Raw genomic sequence first — 14,503 nt, forward strand, 5'->3', positions numbered from 1 at the left:
TTACTACCACACACACAAACCATTTACTAGTATGAATATGGTTCCTAAAACACCTCTAGTGACTGTAATAAATCTGCATCTAAGAAGTGGTTGGCCTACTGAATTTCTGGTACAGACCTAGAGCTCAGTTGCTTACAGACTGTGCTAATACAAATAAAATAGTAATTTTAATTAAGTTTCATGTGATTTACTACTAATTTCCTCTAAAGTGCTTTAATGTCAAGTTTCAGAGGCATCACCAGGCATCACAGATCGTATTTTTGTGCAAGCACTTTTATTTTGGGTATGTACTTGTCCTGGTTTCAGCTGAGTTAATTGTCTTCCTAGTAGCTGGTACCGTGCTATGTTTTGAGTTCAGTATGAGAAGAACGTTGATAACACTGACGTTTTCAGTTGTTGCTAAGTAATGTCTAATCTAAAGTCAAGGATTTTTCAGCTTCTCATGCCCAGCCAGCAAGAAAGACGGAGGGGACCAAGAAGCTGGGAGGGGACACAGCCAGAGCAGCTGACCCAAACTGGCCAAAGAGGTATTCCATACCATGGGACATCACATCTAATATAGGAACTGGGGGGAGGGGGGAGGGGGGGATCACCGCTCGGGGACTAACTGGGAGGCGATTGGCAGGTGGTGAACAATTGCACTGCGCATCATTTGTACATTCCAATCCTTTCATTACTACTGTTGTCATTTTATTAGTGTCATCATTATCATTATTAGTTTCTTCTTTTCTGTTCTATTAAACTGTTCTCACCTCAACCCACGAGTTTTACTTCTTTTCCCAATTTTCTCCCCCATCCCACTGGGCAGAGGGGGAGTGAGTGAGCGGCTGCGTGGTGCTTAGTTGCTGGCCGGGCTTAAACCACGACAGTACACAACATTTTTTGTCTGATAACTAACTAAAGCAGGTATTTTAGGAGCTCTTTGCACTATATCTCAATTTAGTCTAGACCACAATTACTCAAATTACAAATAAAAAGAACCCTGGAGTTCTTAGCTGGAGTAAGCTAGATATTTTTTCTCCCCAGACACCACTCCGAGAAATAAGCAGTATCTTCAAAGCCTGTCCTCATTTACCTCATTTAAAAATGTTAGGATAGTGTGAGAAAATGGAAGACATAGTTTGCTTCTGAACTGGAACTCTTCCTAAATTCTGACAATAAGCAAGAAAGGATAGAGCACAGCTTCTGCTCCTGTTACATTGCTAGGTTTGTAGTACTACAGCAGAGTTTTAATTTGCTTACCAATGTAAACAGATCAGACTAACAACAAGAACAGATCTCTTAAATTTTGTTTTATAGATAAACAACTTCCAAGTATCACTGATATGTGTGCTAAATTTAGATAATCCAGTTGTTTCTTTTTTTTTTTTTTAAGAAGTATATTTAAGGAATAGTTGCACTTCCCAATATTGAGATGATCCCCAATACCTACTTCAGATCAAGCCTTGAGCCTTTGTCTTTACCATTAAAGTCCATTTTCCAAGGCATGAACTTTACATGAACATGCAGCAGCAGACATGTCAGTTCTAAATTCTAAAAAAGTTTGTTCTTATTTCTTTTACATAGCCTTCATACTTCAGGACACATGCCTAATTACCTTTGTCAACTACCCTTTCACTAGTTTTACCAAAAATGAAAATCTGGCTAAGGTTAAATTGTAAATTTAGAATATTTAAAATATTTACGAAGTATAATATTCTTTAATATACAAAAAATAACCTGAAGGAGAGGCTTATAAATACTTCACTGGGCTACACAAATGTCATTGGTCCTGCTCAACGGAACGATAGCTGATGGTCAGTAAGGACAACATCAATATGAGCTTGAAGGCTGCTTGCCACAGCATTTCTTGGCAGCCGGTATGTCTGCTGACAAAGAAAGGAACTGCACCAGAACTGAAGAGTTTAAACAAATGGAAGAGGATGGTAAGTTACAATAGCACATATCTGGCCTCAGTTGAACAAGCTACATTGACTGAGGGTATTTTTTTACTTGGATGAACAACAAGGAGAGGGGTCCATTCTTTTGCGTGTGAGACTACTCTCTAATATATTAAGATTATTATAGCTTAGCTACAGTCAATGGAAAGAATCTTTACAACTCAAACATACCCCCACAAATAAGCAGTAAACATCAGGATGTTCACTGTGCAAAGATCAGATCCTGCTATGAGAGCAGAAACATTTACCACCTATAGTTAAAAATTATTTTGGAAAGCTGGAATGTATGTTACAAAGGACAGAAATGTAAATAATGACAGCTATCTCACACTTGTATCTTGGGCTATGCAAAGGTGTCTTTAATCTTGACAATTTAATCCTTGACAAGGAAATACCAATTTTATAAAAGTAGGAAGCTACATTTTCTTCATTCTCCATACAATGACAGGAAAAACTCATATGAATAAAGGTAAAAGGTTGCACAGCAAGTTAAACTGGCCTATCAGATGAAAACTGTATCTGTAATTTTTTTGGTTTTTAATCCATGATTGCAGTGAGGATGGGGGACATTAGTTGAACAGAAGGCTGGAGACAGAAGATGCAAATACAGGAATGTGAAAAACGCAAATAGGGAAAATCTACCATTAAGATTCCCCAAACTGTATCCCAGAGAAAAAATGGACTAATCTGAAATTTTATTCTTGTAAGAATATAGGGTTTACTTCGCTATTATATAATGTGAGCCTGGCAAAGAGGAGAAGTACTTCTTCACCACCTACTTTGTCACTGCCATTTCTAAGAGAAAATCCTAAGAACTCTCTTCCCTCATATCTCTGTAAGTACAAAACATTTAACTACAGGTGTTAGTAGAATGAACTGTTTTACATGGATTACAAAACATAAAAGAGTAAGTATTAAAAGTGTATGACTTGGAAAAAGACACAGTGCCCACTAACTTCAATGAGTGCTACAGCCATGCAACAACAAATTCATAGCTTTATAAATTAAAGCAAAGGGTAATATTTGTGTGCACTCCTGTACCCTTGACAGATGCACAAAAGCTTGGTGGAAAGAACTTAATTACAAGCAAAAAGCTGCAGATGATCAAGACAGAGTTGAGATTTTCTTCTGCTAATCTTTCTTTAGGTTTTAGGCTGGGATATTTTTAAGCACTGATTATTTATGGGGCATATTTCCTTTTCACTTCAGTGACAGAAAATTATGTCTTTATTGACATGGCCAGAAGACACTCTGTTCCTCATACATACTTCAGCTACACTGACACAGAAATAGAACCCTATCACAGATGTGAATTGTTGAAGAAATTAATATTTTTCATTAGAGCAGTGCATTTACTCCACACACTATCTCATTAAGGATTATCTCTGTGAATTCCGTACATTAAATCAGGTCTGTTCTCACTGGTAATAGAGGTCAAGTGCCCCATTTAGTTACATCTTAACACAGTAGGTGGGGGATCGTTCCTATGTTAAGAACATACCCTCAACAAAATGTACAGAGGTTTTGGAGATGGACAGGAGAAAACATGGAGCATTTTTTAGGCCATTAATCTCCAAAATTAGGCTCTTTTATATGATGGTATTTATTAGCATATTTAGAGAGCTGCTTGTAAACCATGTAAATATTAAGTTTGTATTTGTATCAGTAATTAGCAGTAAACCAGGCGTGGAAATGGATTATAAAAATCTTCTTATCCATCCTGCAATAGATGAAAATTACTCAGAGGTCACAAAAACAATAAATCATTACTTAATGATTACTTCACACACAGAATTATTTTTTCAAAAATAGCACTCTTCAGTTTCCACAACAAGTCTCTCTCACAGGGTAAAGTACTTCATACAAAGAAAGGTAATTTTGAAAAGCTTCAATTAAATGTTAAGAATGCACAATGAACAATACTATGAGCGGAATACCCATTTACTCGAACAAACCTACCCAAGTTCTTTCCCTCTAGTCATTTCTAATGGTCCTACAAAAAGGACTGAGCCAACTGTAGAAAGTGGAGGTCGAAAAAGTTACCCTGTATGAAACAGCTACACAAACCAGACTTTTTCCATCTTCTTCATACAATGTATTTTGGATCCATTGGATCCTTTTGCAGTACTTTAATCCTAACTTACATGCCTGTCCCAATTTTGTCTGTAGACAGTTTATCAGCAAATCAATGTTAACAGCCCACAATTTTCTAATCCTGCTTCCTTCCCACCTTCTTTAGAACTAATGATAGCAAGTTTCTTACAGATTTCAGTGGAAAGATGAGTTCCCTCAGTGGTAAGAATCTGGCAGTGTAGATGATTGTAGAGACTCTGGTAAGTGTATGACAATTGGGTATCACTATATTTATCAATATTAAAATTGGATTTGAAGAAAAGATGGCCTAAAAATACCAGCTATAACTACTTGCCTTCTTTCTTCTCCTTCTCTTCTTCTTCTCTTTGGCTGCTTGTGCTTGTTTATGCTCCCATACCAGGTTAGTCAAGTTAGCCACATACTCATCTGTCTGCTGCAACAGGTAGGCCAGGCGTCTATCTTTCTTTTGGTCAATCAGCTTACGGTAGCCTTCTTCATCTTCAGCCTAGCAATAGCAAATAGACATCAGCCATGAAAGAAAAGCTTCCAAAGAAAAAACAACCAATTCCTATATCAATAAGCATGTGTCATCTTAGTCAGGTCATTATGATCCGCATAGGGGGACAACTAGATGGGTAAAGAACTCATTGGATGATCAGGCCCAGAGAGTCGTACATTTGTGTTAATGGGTCATAGAATCACAGAATGGTTCAGGTTGTAAGAGACCTTAAAGATCATCTAGTTCCAACCCCTCTGCCATAGGCAGGGACACCTTCCACTAGACCAGGTCGCTCAAAGCCTCATCCAACCTGGCCTTGAACACTTCCAGGGATGGAGCATCCACAACTTCACTGGGCAACCTGTTTCAGTGCCTCACCACCCTCACAGTAAAGAATTTCTTACCACCCTCACAGCAATTTCTTCTTATTACCTAATCTAAATCTATCCCATTCCAGTTCAAAGCTGTTATCCCTCATCCTATCACTACATTCCCTGTTAAAGAGTCCCCTCCCATCTTTCCTGTAGGCCCCCTTTAAGTACTGAAAGGCCTCAGTAAGGTCTCCCTGGAGCCTTCTGTTCTCCAGGCTGAACAACCTCAACTCTCTCAGCCTGTCCTCATAGGGGAGGTGCTCCAGCCTCTGATCATCTGCATGGCCCTCCTCTGGACCTGCTCTAACAGGTCCATGTCTTTCTTATGCTGGCAGCCCCAGAGCTGAACACGCTACCCTGGGTAGGGTCTCACAAGAGCGGAGTAGAGGGGGACAATCACCTCCCTCAGCCTGCTGGCCATGCTCCTTTTGATGCAGCACAGGATGCAACTGGCTTTCTGGGCTACAAGCACAAATTGCCTGCTCGTGTCCAGCTTTTCATCCACCAGTATCCCCAAGTCCTTCTCTGCAGGGCTGCAGAGGGTCACACTCTATCTGGAGACACTAAGAAGAGGGATACCACAGGGATCTATCCTGGAGCATGTTGTGTTTAACATCTCTATCAGTGACCCAGAGGAAGGGATGGAGTGCATTCTAGTCAAGTTTGCAGATTACATGAAACTGGGGATACCAAGTCAATATGCTCGAGGGCTGGGCTACACTTCAGAAGGACCTGAACAGGCAGAGAAGTTGTGCCATTTCTGACCCTAGAGGTTTTCAAGACAGGACTGAAAAAAAGCCTTGAGCAAGCTGCTTTGAACTCAGTGTTGACATTTGTGGAAGTGGTTGGACGAGAGAGCTCCCTGTCAGTCTGAGGGACTCTGGGATTATATGATTCTAAGTATCTCCTACTCTCACAGACTAATGACTGGAAAATCTACAGCAGTTATGACAGGGGTGGGGGGAATCAATTAACACCACATCAAACAGATTACAATGCCCCGAAACACAGATGCTTGCTAAGTCTCCTACAGAGATGATTTTTCAAAGACATGAAGTGCAGGTAGTCCATACCCTGAGGAAAAACATGGGAGCTGGATCTGAACTTGCATTTAGTCCTTTTTTCCAGAATGAATACAAATCTTTTTCTTTTACGTGTTAGAAGAAAATTTGCTTCTGGGCAGATTATCTATCATCTTTCTACTCTGGTATTATTTCATCTTTCATACAGGTCACTATCAGAGACAGGATTCACCAGATAAGCCATATATCTGAGTCATTCTGGCAAGTTCTGCACCCTTATAGCACTGCTTAAGTGTGTTATTAGGGGTAAGACATACCAGGAAATACTATTTTCATGTGCTGTGAAAACATAGTGCAGCTTTTGAGCATGTCAGAAAAATACATAGAAAGCAACAGAGATGCCTTTGTCAATTTTGGCTAAAACAAAAAATGAAGGAATTATACAATGCCTTATAGAAACCAAATACAAGAAAGAAATATTTTAAAGATGACCACTCTAAAACACAGCACTCTGGGAGATAAAAGAAAATCTGCCTTTCTGGAGAAACACCAGAACTGCAGAAGGTGGGCAAGAACAGCTGTGATATTCAAACTGAGCTTGTAAATTGCTTGTAAAATTCAGTTGTAATGCTTAAGCCATGAGAACCACAACACTCAAAACCTAAGCTTTTAGATTTATTATTATTATTATTATTCATCAATCATTATTATTATCATTATTATTATTACTATTACTGAATAGACAGTCATTGTAATCTAGCCATGGTACTTCCTTTATACATTCAAGCTTGTCTTGACAGTATCTTTTTAAATCATACCAATGCCCATTCCTGCATGAGATATAAACTAGTATTAATGAGCTGTGACACAATCACCATTTCTAATCATAGACAATGAAGGACAATCTGAGGAATGAATTCAACATTCCTGAAAAGGTACGTGAAGAGTTTTAGACACAGCACATTTTCCTAGACCACACCAAGCATCTGAGAAGAGAACATGTTTGTAGAAACACCTAGTACATATGTGCAAATTCAACAGTGATCACAACTGGACTAAAACTAAACAGGCAAAATAACCCCACTAACGTAACACACAGTTTGCTTTTGCAGAAGTGTTTAATTGAGCAGTAGGGGTAAATACTTCTGAGTGTAAAGCCCAAAACTGAAAATGCCTATGAAGTGCTGTACCCGTAGCAAGAGCTTAACCACAGCCTCGGGGAAGGAGTCTTATGAAAAAGCACTGATATTCTGGAGGCACTGGTATCCTGTGCCACTTCTGGACATTCAATTCTACTTCATATTTTTCAGTAGTACTTGTCCTGGTTTCAGCTGGGATAGAGTTAACTGTCTTCCTAGTAGCTGGTACAGTGCTATGTTTTTGAGTTAGGTATGAGAAGAATGTTGATAACACTGATGGTTTCAGTTGTTGCTAAGTAATGTTTAGTCTAAAGTCAAGGATCTTTCAGCTTCTGATGCCCAGCCAACAAGAAGGCTGGAGGGGCACAAGAAGTTGGGAGTGGGGACAGCCAGGGCAGCTGACCCAAACTGGCCAACAGGGTATTCCATACCATGTGATGTCATGTCCAGTGTATAAACTGGGGGGGAGTGGGGGTGGGGAGATCACTGCTTGGGAACTAACTGGGTGTTGGTTGGCAGGTGGTGAGCAATTGCATTGTGCATCACTTGTGTATTCCAATCCTTTTATTATTACTATTGTCATTTTATTAGTGTTATCATTATCATTATTAGTTTCTTCTTTTCTGTTCTATTAGACCGTTCTTACCTCAACCCACAAGTTTTACTTCCTTTCCCGGTTCTCTCCCCCATCCCACTGGGTGGGGGTGGCAGTGAGTGAGCAGCTGTATGGTGCTTAGTTGCTGGCTAAGCAACTGGGGGTTAAACCACTACAAGTGGACATCTTCATTATTTATCATACTACATGTTAGACTGACATAAGCTCAACCTAACGATGTACAAAAATATTTTTAAAATATCGAGATTATCTTTTTTTTTTTAATCAGCTATTTTTTCTCTAATAATTAACATTTCTATGAGCTTCACTGGATAGACTTCTGGCAATTATCTCTCATTACAAAAAAGCTCTACAATGCCGATTACTATGTAATTTTAAGAAATGCTCTAGAGCCTAAACATTTGTTATTCTCGTATGCAAGTTCTTAATTTATATTTTACACACACTTTATTTCTAAGTTTTTTATCATTTTTATATTTAATTATTTCTACATTTCACTTTGTGAGTTTTTAAAACCAAACTGTTCAGTCCTTAGTCCTGGTGGCAATAGATTCTGGACAGGGACTAGAGTTTTGCTTTACATCTGCACCCATAGTAGATATGTATCGGTTTTTACCAGCATGTTTCAAAGTAAGTATGTCAATTCCCATTCAATTCTATGTTGGTAAAGTGTTAAACAAGAGCTAACCAATGTCTTGAAGAAATTTTTCCAGCCCCAGTTGCTAACATACTTCTACATACACATTAATCTGTCTGCACTTTAAATTCCAGAATTGTTTTAACTCCTGAAACGTAGGCAGCCCACTGATTGGTTCCACAGCATTCTGAAAAGACGTTATACACAAACCCATTCTACTCTGTCCTAAGAATGATATAACTGATATTGTGCAAGTGCAAGGAAGGCAAAACTATGAAATAGCAAGAAGGAGTATGGCCCTGGAGCATTAATGGGTAGAACTGACTGCTATTAATTCTCAAGATACATGCATTACTGCTATTTGTTATGTTTTTTCGCATGTGAAATCAGCTTTATGTAAAAGTTGTGGAGTAATGCTGTAAACAAGTTAATCATACAGAATCTTCAAAACAATAAACCTAGAAATAAAACATAGTCCAGTGTTTATATAATGGACTGATACCCTTGCAACTATATAACAGTGTCAAGTATTTGAAGTTAGTAAGATTAAATGATGTTTTCAGTGATGTTTCTGTGCTAAGTTTTCATGCTGGTAGAAAAAACAACTATTCTTATTAAAAAACTTTAAAAAAGAAGTAGCTATAGATTAAAATGAACAGTGTCACATTCACTACCATCATCATAAATACACGTAATCAAACTGCAGAAGTTTTAGATTTATACTTTCTGTGTTAGAGAGGCTTTACTCTGCAAAGGAAATACATGGGTGTGACTGAGACTGCATATGAAATATTAAAAGGATAGAGTATGTAATTTTAGCTAAAACAACCATATTCCTTCCTCTACTCCTTACCATTAGTCTCCTCATTCTTTCTTTCTCAATTCTCTCAGTTTCTTTTTTCTGCTCACGCTCAGTATTGGCGTGCCAAGTTGCTACAGCTTTAGAAAGCTTCTGAATTTTCCCAGCAACTGACCGGTGGTACTCTTTGAAATCTTTAGCGTGCTGCAATATGCTATTCAGATATTCCTAGAAAGAGAAACAAGTTAGTGCAGGCACTTGGACAAAGCACAGGATTTGAAATTGGTAACAAAGAAGTTTTAACCCTAATGTTTTCCAATTGCTTACCACATCATTTGGAGTATTTTTAATCTTAGAAACTACAAGGATAAATAAAATTTGTAAGAGAAGATCCACACAGCAAAGCAAGGTGCATTTCTGACACGGGGCAAACAGCTAGTAAGTTAAAATACCTGATGCTTCTGCCTACGCTTCCTCTCCTGTTCTATCTTCTGCTGTTTCTCAAGCTTTTCTGTCATACGGGCCTCCCTCAAAGTCTGGCGCTTGCTTCGTTTGTAGGCTTTGGAGTTCAGTGCTGTCTCCAGTGTTGTATCACGACGCATGCAGGCTACTACCTCTTGTCTTAGCTACCAGTAGGAAAAAAGAAACACTTAAAAAAAAAAAATAATTTTTAATTCATGGAGGAACAACTTTCAACACTGGTATGGCAGAGTAAAACAGTAACAGTCCAGAAGATGTCCCAGCCTCCTCTTCCCTTTCTATTACAGTTCTGAAAAGACCCAGCATCTATACAGTTGCAGCAGCTATGTCTGTCTTCCTAAACAAATCTTAAGTCTCCACAGGATGGCCAAAAGTATTCATCACTCTTAATCATCACTTCTTCCTTCTTTACAAGATGCTGCAAATGACTGTCCTGCTGCAATGAAAGGTGCTAGCCAAGATGCTACACCATCGAAGTAAAACACAAACGAACACCATACGTAACATACTTTCTAGAGCTGGACCTGAACATAGCTGACAATCATTTCATTGCCAGCTGCACAGAAGACAGCAGGGAGAGGTAAATGTTAAGGGCTTGGAACAGTATTGCCACAGTCCCAGCAGTACAGCAGGGACAGCCCGCTGCTTTTCATCTGACCTCTGACAAAACTTCATTACAAAGGAGTGCCAAAGGTAGAGGGAAAGAAGACTTGGACATCACATTAAAACTGCTGCCAAGGCTTCTGTCAGGAAATATTTTTGCTTGACCTGCCAAATTACATCTTTGTTCTTCCAAACTAGCTGGAAAAGCCAATGGCAAGAGGCCCATAAAAGTCTGGCAGTGTGATTCTTTTTCTGAAATTAATTTACTGATACATGCACTCAACATCTAACTTGTATCTTTGGTATGATCTTGTTATGCTTAATTTTCAAGGTCTGTGTGCCACAGTGGAAATCCTGAAAACAGATCATAGAGAAATACCACACAGAATACCAACATACAACTCTGTAAAACAAGAGGACCCACAACAAACATGAAGTATGTCCAGAAAGAGTTGTCTATTGGGATTTGTGTTGAAAATCAGCTTGCAGCCTCTCCAGCTCTTGTTTTGCCTTTGTGTCAATGCCATGTTCATTCTGAAGGACGAACTTCTATGCTTACACTTTAGACTGGAAGGCAAAGCAGGAAGCGAAAAGAACACTTGCACATTTTTATTAACGAAACAAAATAAAATCTAAGTTAAAAATTCCTGTGACTTGCTTATCAGTCAGTTTGTTCTCATACAAAATCTTCTGCTTAGGCTCAATGCTGCTGCAAAATCTCTTGCCAGTTTACTCTTTGCTACATCAACATGTTTGGCTGTAACCTCTATGAGAATTTTCATGAAGCAAAAGGCATTACCTGGCGCTGGAAATTCAATAACCTAAGTGCCTTCAACTCCACTGTAGCTTTGGTTCGCAGATCAGGGGGCAGAGAACCAGGCAAGTTCTCCAGTTCCTGGATTCTGTGAGCAATTCGAGCCTGAAGCCTAAGTAAATAGAAAACCAGGTAAGACACCAGGAGAAATCTCTAAGTGGTTATCAAAATTATACAGTAAAAATAGGCAATTTATCTCAGGCATTTATTTGGCTTTTACTAATTGTTTCTGAACTAGCAGGCTTTTGCAGAGATGACAGGTATCCTTTTCCACTTTGAAAATAAATTGTCAAATAATGAAAATACCCCTTGGGCCTTCTTTTAATTTTGAGTAAAAGTGTATGTGTGAAAAGAAACTTGAGAATTTTATTTTACTCATACTATACAGGATTGTAATTTCAAGCTTCTTCAATGGGTATTGTTTTATACAGTGATGACAGAGACAGAACTTTCCTTAATATCTGGAATTCTACTTACTTATATTATTGACAAATGAAAAGTTCCTTACTAAAGTATTCACAATTACATAGCTGTTACACTGTAAATCAGATTATATTTCCCTCTCCTTTACAAGCTCCTTTTGCATTCATTTGCAGATAAGAGAGAGAGAATAATGGGCAAGCCAGACAGAACTTGGGTTTTTTCTGTTTTTTACACTGAAACCAGGATCACAGAGCTAACAGTTAGCATAGTTTTTGTGGTTTTATTTGCAAGTAAGTACTTCTGTGAACTACAAATTTTGCCAAGGCACTAAAATAACAGACCCCAAAATTTTAAGTTATACAAAAATTGCATCTAAGTTCAGCTGAATCAGTGCCCTCCATTTCCCACATGCTTTAGGGGAAAAAAAAAACCAAAACCAAAACAAAAACACAACACCCCCCCCAACCAAAACCACACATACACACTTTCCCCCCCCCCCCCACCCCAACCAGAGAGTCTTCTCTCCCGAAATCAAAAACCTAAAGGCACAGGAACAGGAAGGTATCTCATCTCCCTACACTGCACAGGACTCGAAAGATTTCTTTTTTATTTTTGCAAAGCACAAAACATCAGATCACGTTAGGAAAAGGTGTCTGCTGCTGTTTTCCTATGCTGAGGACTTTGGAACTGCCATGAAGGGAGAAAGTAAACACTTTCTATACGGCTTCTTTGCATACAGTTATAGTTCTTCCCCTACCCTTTCACCCTCTCATTGCTCCACAGTATTAGCACTCTGACATAACTCTCATACACTGAACATGTCAGCCTCGCAGCTGGAAAGTACATCACGCATCAGGCAAAATGGCTGCACCTGATACATGAGTCAGAACAAATCAAAATACTAGGATCTCACAGTATCTGCATGCATCATGACTTATGTATAATCTGAAAAGCAAGTGGAATCACTTGTACAGTAGCAGATAACATCTCTTCGGTAACAGTACTCTTTCCTAAAACGCCTAAGCTTCCTAAAACTATGCCATTTTTTGTATTACCAAAAGACTTCTGAAGTTCCTGGAATAACAAAAAGGAGGTAATGCTCCATTACTGCAGAAGACTAACTTAGTGTCCTGAAGAGAGCAAAAAATTGAAGCAGAATTAGGTTAGTTAAGTTTTTCATTCAGACTGAAAAGTAGATGAAGAAGGGTTACTTCCTACTAAGAGAAAGTTCCATTAAAAGCTACAGATATTTGTCCAGGCCAAGAGAAGTTCTTGATTCCCACAGGAAAAGTATTCACTCAGAAAATTACATTGGCATATTTTGTTCTTTCAAGTGTACATACTACAGTAAAAAAATCCACATTTTGTACAACTTCACCTGTCACTGAGCATTCCAGTTATTAAGAAGAGATTTTAGTGCACCTAAGGATGCAAAATCTTGAGAATTAAGTGGTTTTCTTGGAGATTAGATGTACTGTTGTACATCTATACAAAAAAAGCAGCAGAGATGTACAGAAAGGATACTGTTCTAAATCACTGATGGGTGCTCTGCCTGTTGCTTATTCACACATGGATGTAATCACGCATCACAACTACGATTTATTACTCTATTTCACTCCCCAAATAGCTGCAATACTTCTGCTGAAACCATCACCTACAAAACAGTTATACCCAAATCCCAGTTTCACTGACTTCACTGAAACTTTAGGGGAGCAGTCAGAACCTTTCCAAACTTCTCTTTTGAGCTGTGAACTTAGCAAAGCAGAATGAATATACTGAATACTGAACATATTTTCAATTTTTCTATTTTGTTAGCATTGAGTATTCCTTCTTGTACTATACAAGAGGCTAAGCACTTGAAGAATGTAATCTCACCATTTAAAGGATATATTTAATTAATCTTTGCAGTTCAGCAATTCATCCATGTAGAAACTGGCTAGTGCATCTACACAGACATCTCTTTGCAAAACAAGTGATGCACACCTCTTCTTCATTAACTGGGGTCAATAGCAGAGGTTATGCTGGCACATTCAAACCTGTCTGGCATGGATGCCATGCAGTAAGCCATGAAGATACATAAGAGGCTTTGCAGGTAATGGAAAGAAACCACAGACAATCTACAGGACACTAGCAAGTGTATTTTTTTTTAATTATCAACAAGAAGACGGAAAAGAGCCCTTCCACGTAAGAGAACAACTTTAAATTACACACATCATTAGCTTTAAAAGATTAAAAAGCAGTGCCTTATTTTGAAGAAAGTGTTAAGGAGAGTTTTAGAAAAGCACTCTATGAACTCTACATTCTGGACAGATTTCAAGGAACAGAAAAAGTTTAACAGCTCTCCACATATGAGTATTTTAAACTTCTTATATTGGTAAGAATTTTAAATATCTAAGTTTCTTTTTATCCACCTTCAGTCACACAGAGGTTCACAACAATTATTGTATAATCTCATCTCAAATCAACATAAGCTGCAAACAGCTTCTCGGCACAACAATGTGAATTTGACAGCAACATTAACTCTCCATTTTCTTTCTCTTTGTTAATATACACTGGAGCCTTTTTTATAATCAGATCAAGGCTTTTCAGAGAGAAAAAGCAGTCTGCTGCTGTTTCATTAGATTAAAAGCTTTTTCATATCCCGCAATATGTTAATAGATGCGTCACTGCTTCTCCATCTTCACTGGTCTATGTAGCATATGGTTAACAAATAGGAATGCTATACTGTACTTCTAAGTGCCCATTTGATGAATTGTTTGATGAAACAAACTACATAACTTCCTAGTAACATGGAAAGGAAAAAAGAACTGCTATCACTGAAAAAGAAATAATTAGATGTAATTTTGTAACAGAAAAAACCTGAATTATTTCACATTTACAATATTGTTCTCTGTGTAAGACATGCTCTAACACATAAATCGTACACGATCCATTAAGAAATGAAAATGTCTATGCAGTAGCATGTATTCTCCCCCAAAAGTCTGCCGTTGTGCACTCAAGGTACGTATACAAAAGAAATGGCCAAACATCTCAGCAATTAACTTTTTATCATTTAGTTCATGAATT

At 38.2% G+C, this 14,503-nt stretch overlaps 1 protein-coding gene across 9 annotated transcripts in view; it reads right to left on the reverse strand.

The window, feature by feature from the left end:
* Positions 1 to 14,503, reverse strand: part of SMARCA2 (SWI/SNF related, matrix associated, actin dependent regulator of chromatin, subfamily a, member 2) — a 120,131-nt gene that overhangs the window by 70,555 nt on the left and 35,073 nt on the right. For 8 of the 9 annotated variants that reach the window (XM_049796621.1, XM_049796628.1, XM_049796622.1 and 5 more), the window contains 4 exons: positions 11,000 to 11,126; positions 9,570 to 9,743; positions 9,172 to 9,345; positions 4,369 to 4,539 (listed from right to left, as the gene is read on the reverse strand). In XM_049796621.1, coding sequence (XP_049652578.1) covers positions 4,369 to 4,539; positions 9,172 to 9,345; positions 9,570 to 9,743; positions 11,000 to 11,126 — 646 coding nt within the window. Of the gene's footprint in view, positions 1 to 4,368; positions 4,540 to 9,171; positions 9,346 to 9,569; positions 9,767 to 10,999; positions 11,127 to 14,503 lie in introns of those variants that run through there. The other variant, XM_049796631.1, reaches the window with a different exon arrangement.

Source organism: Accipiter gentilis, chromosome Z (assembly GCF_929443795.1).
Source record: "Accipiter gentilis chromosome Z, bAccGen1.1, whole genome shotgun sequence".
NCBI classification, from domain to species: domain Eukaryota; kingdom Metazoa; phylum Chordata; class Aves; order Accipitriformes; family Accipitridae; genus Astur; species Astur gentilis.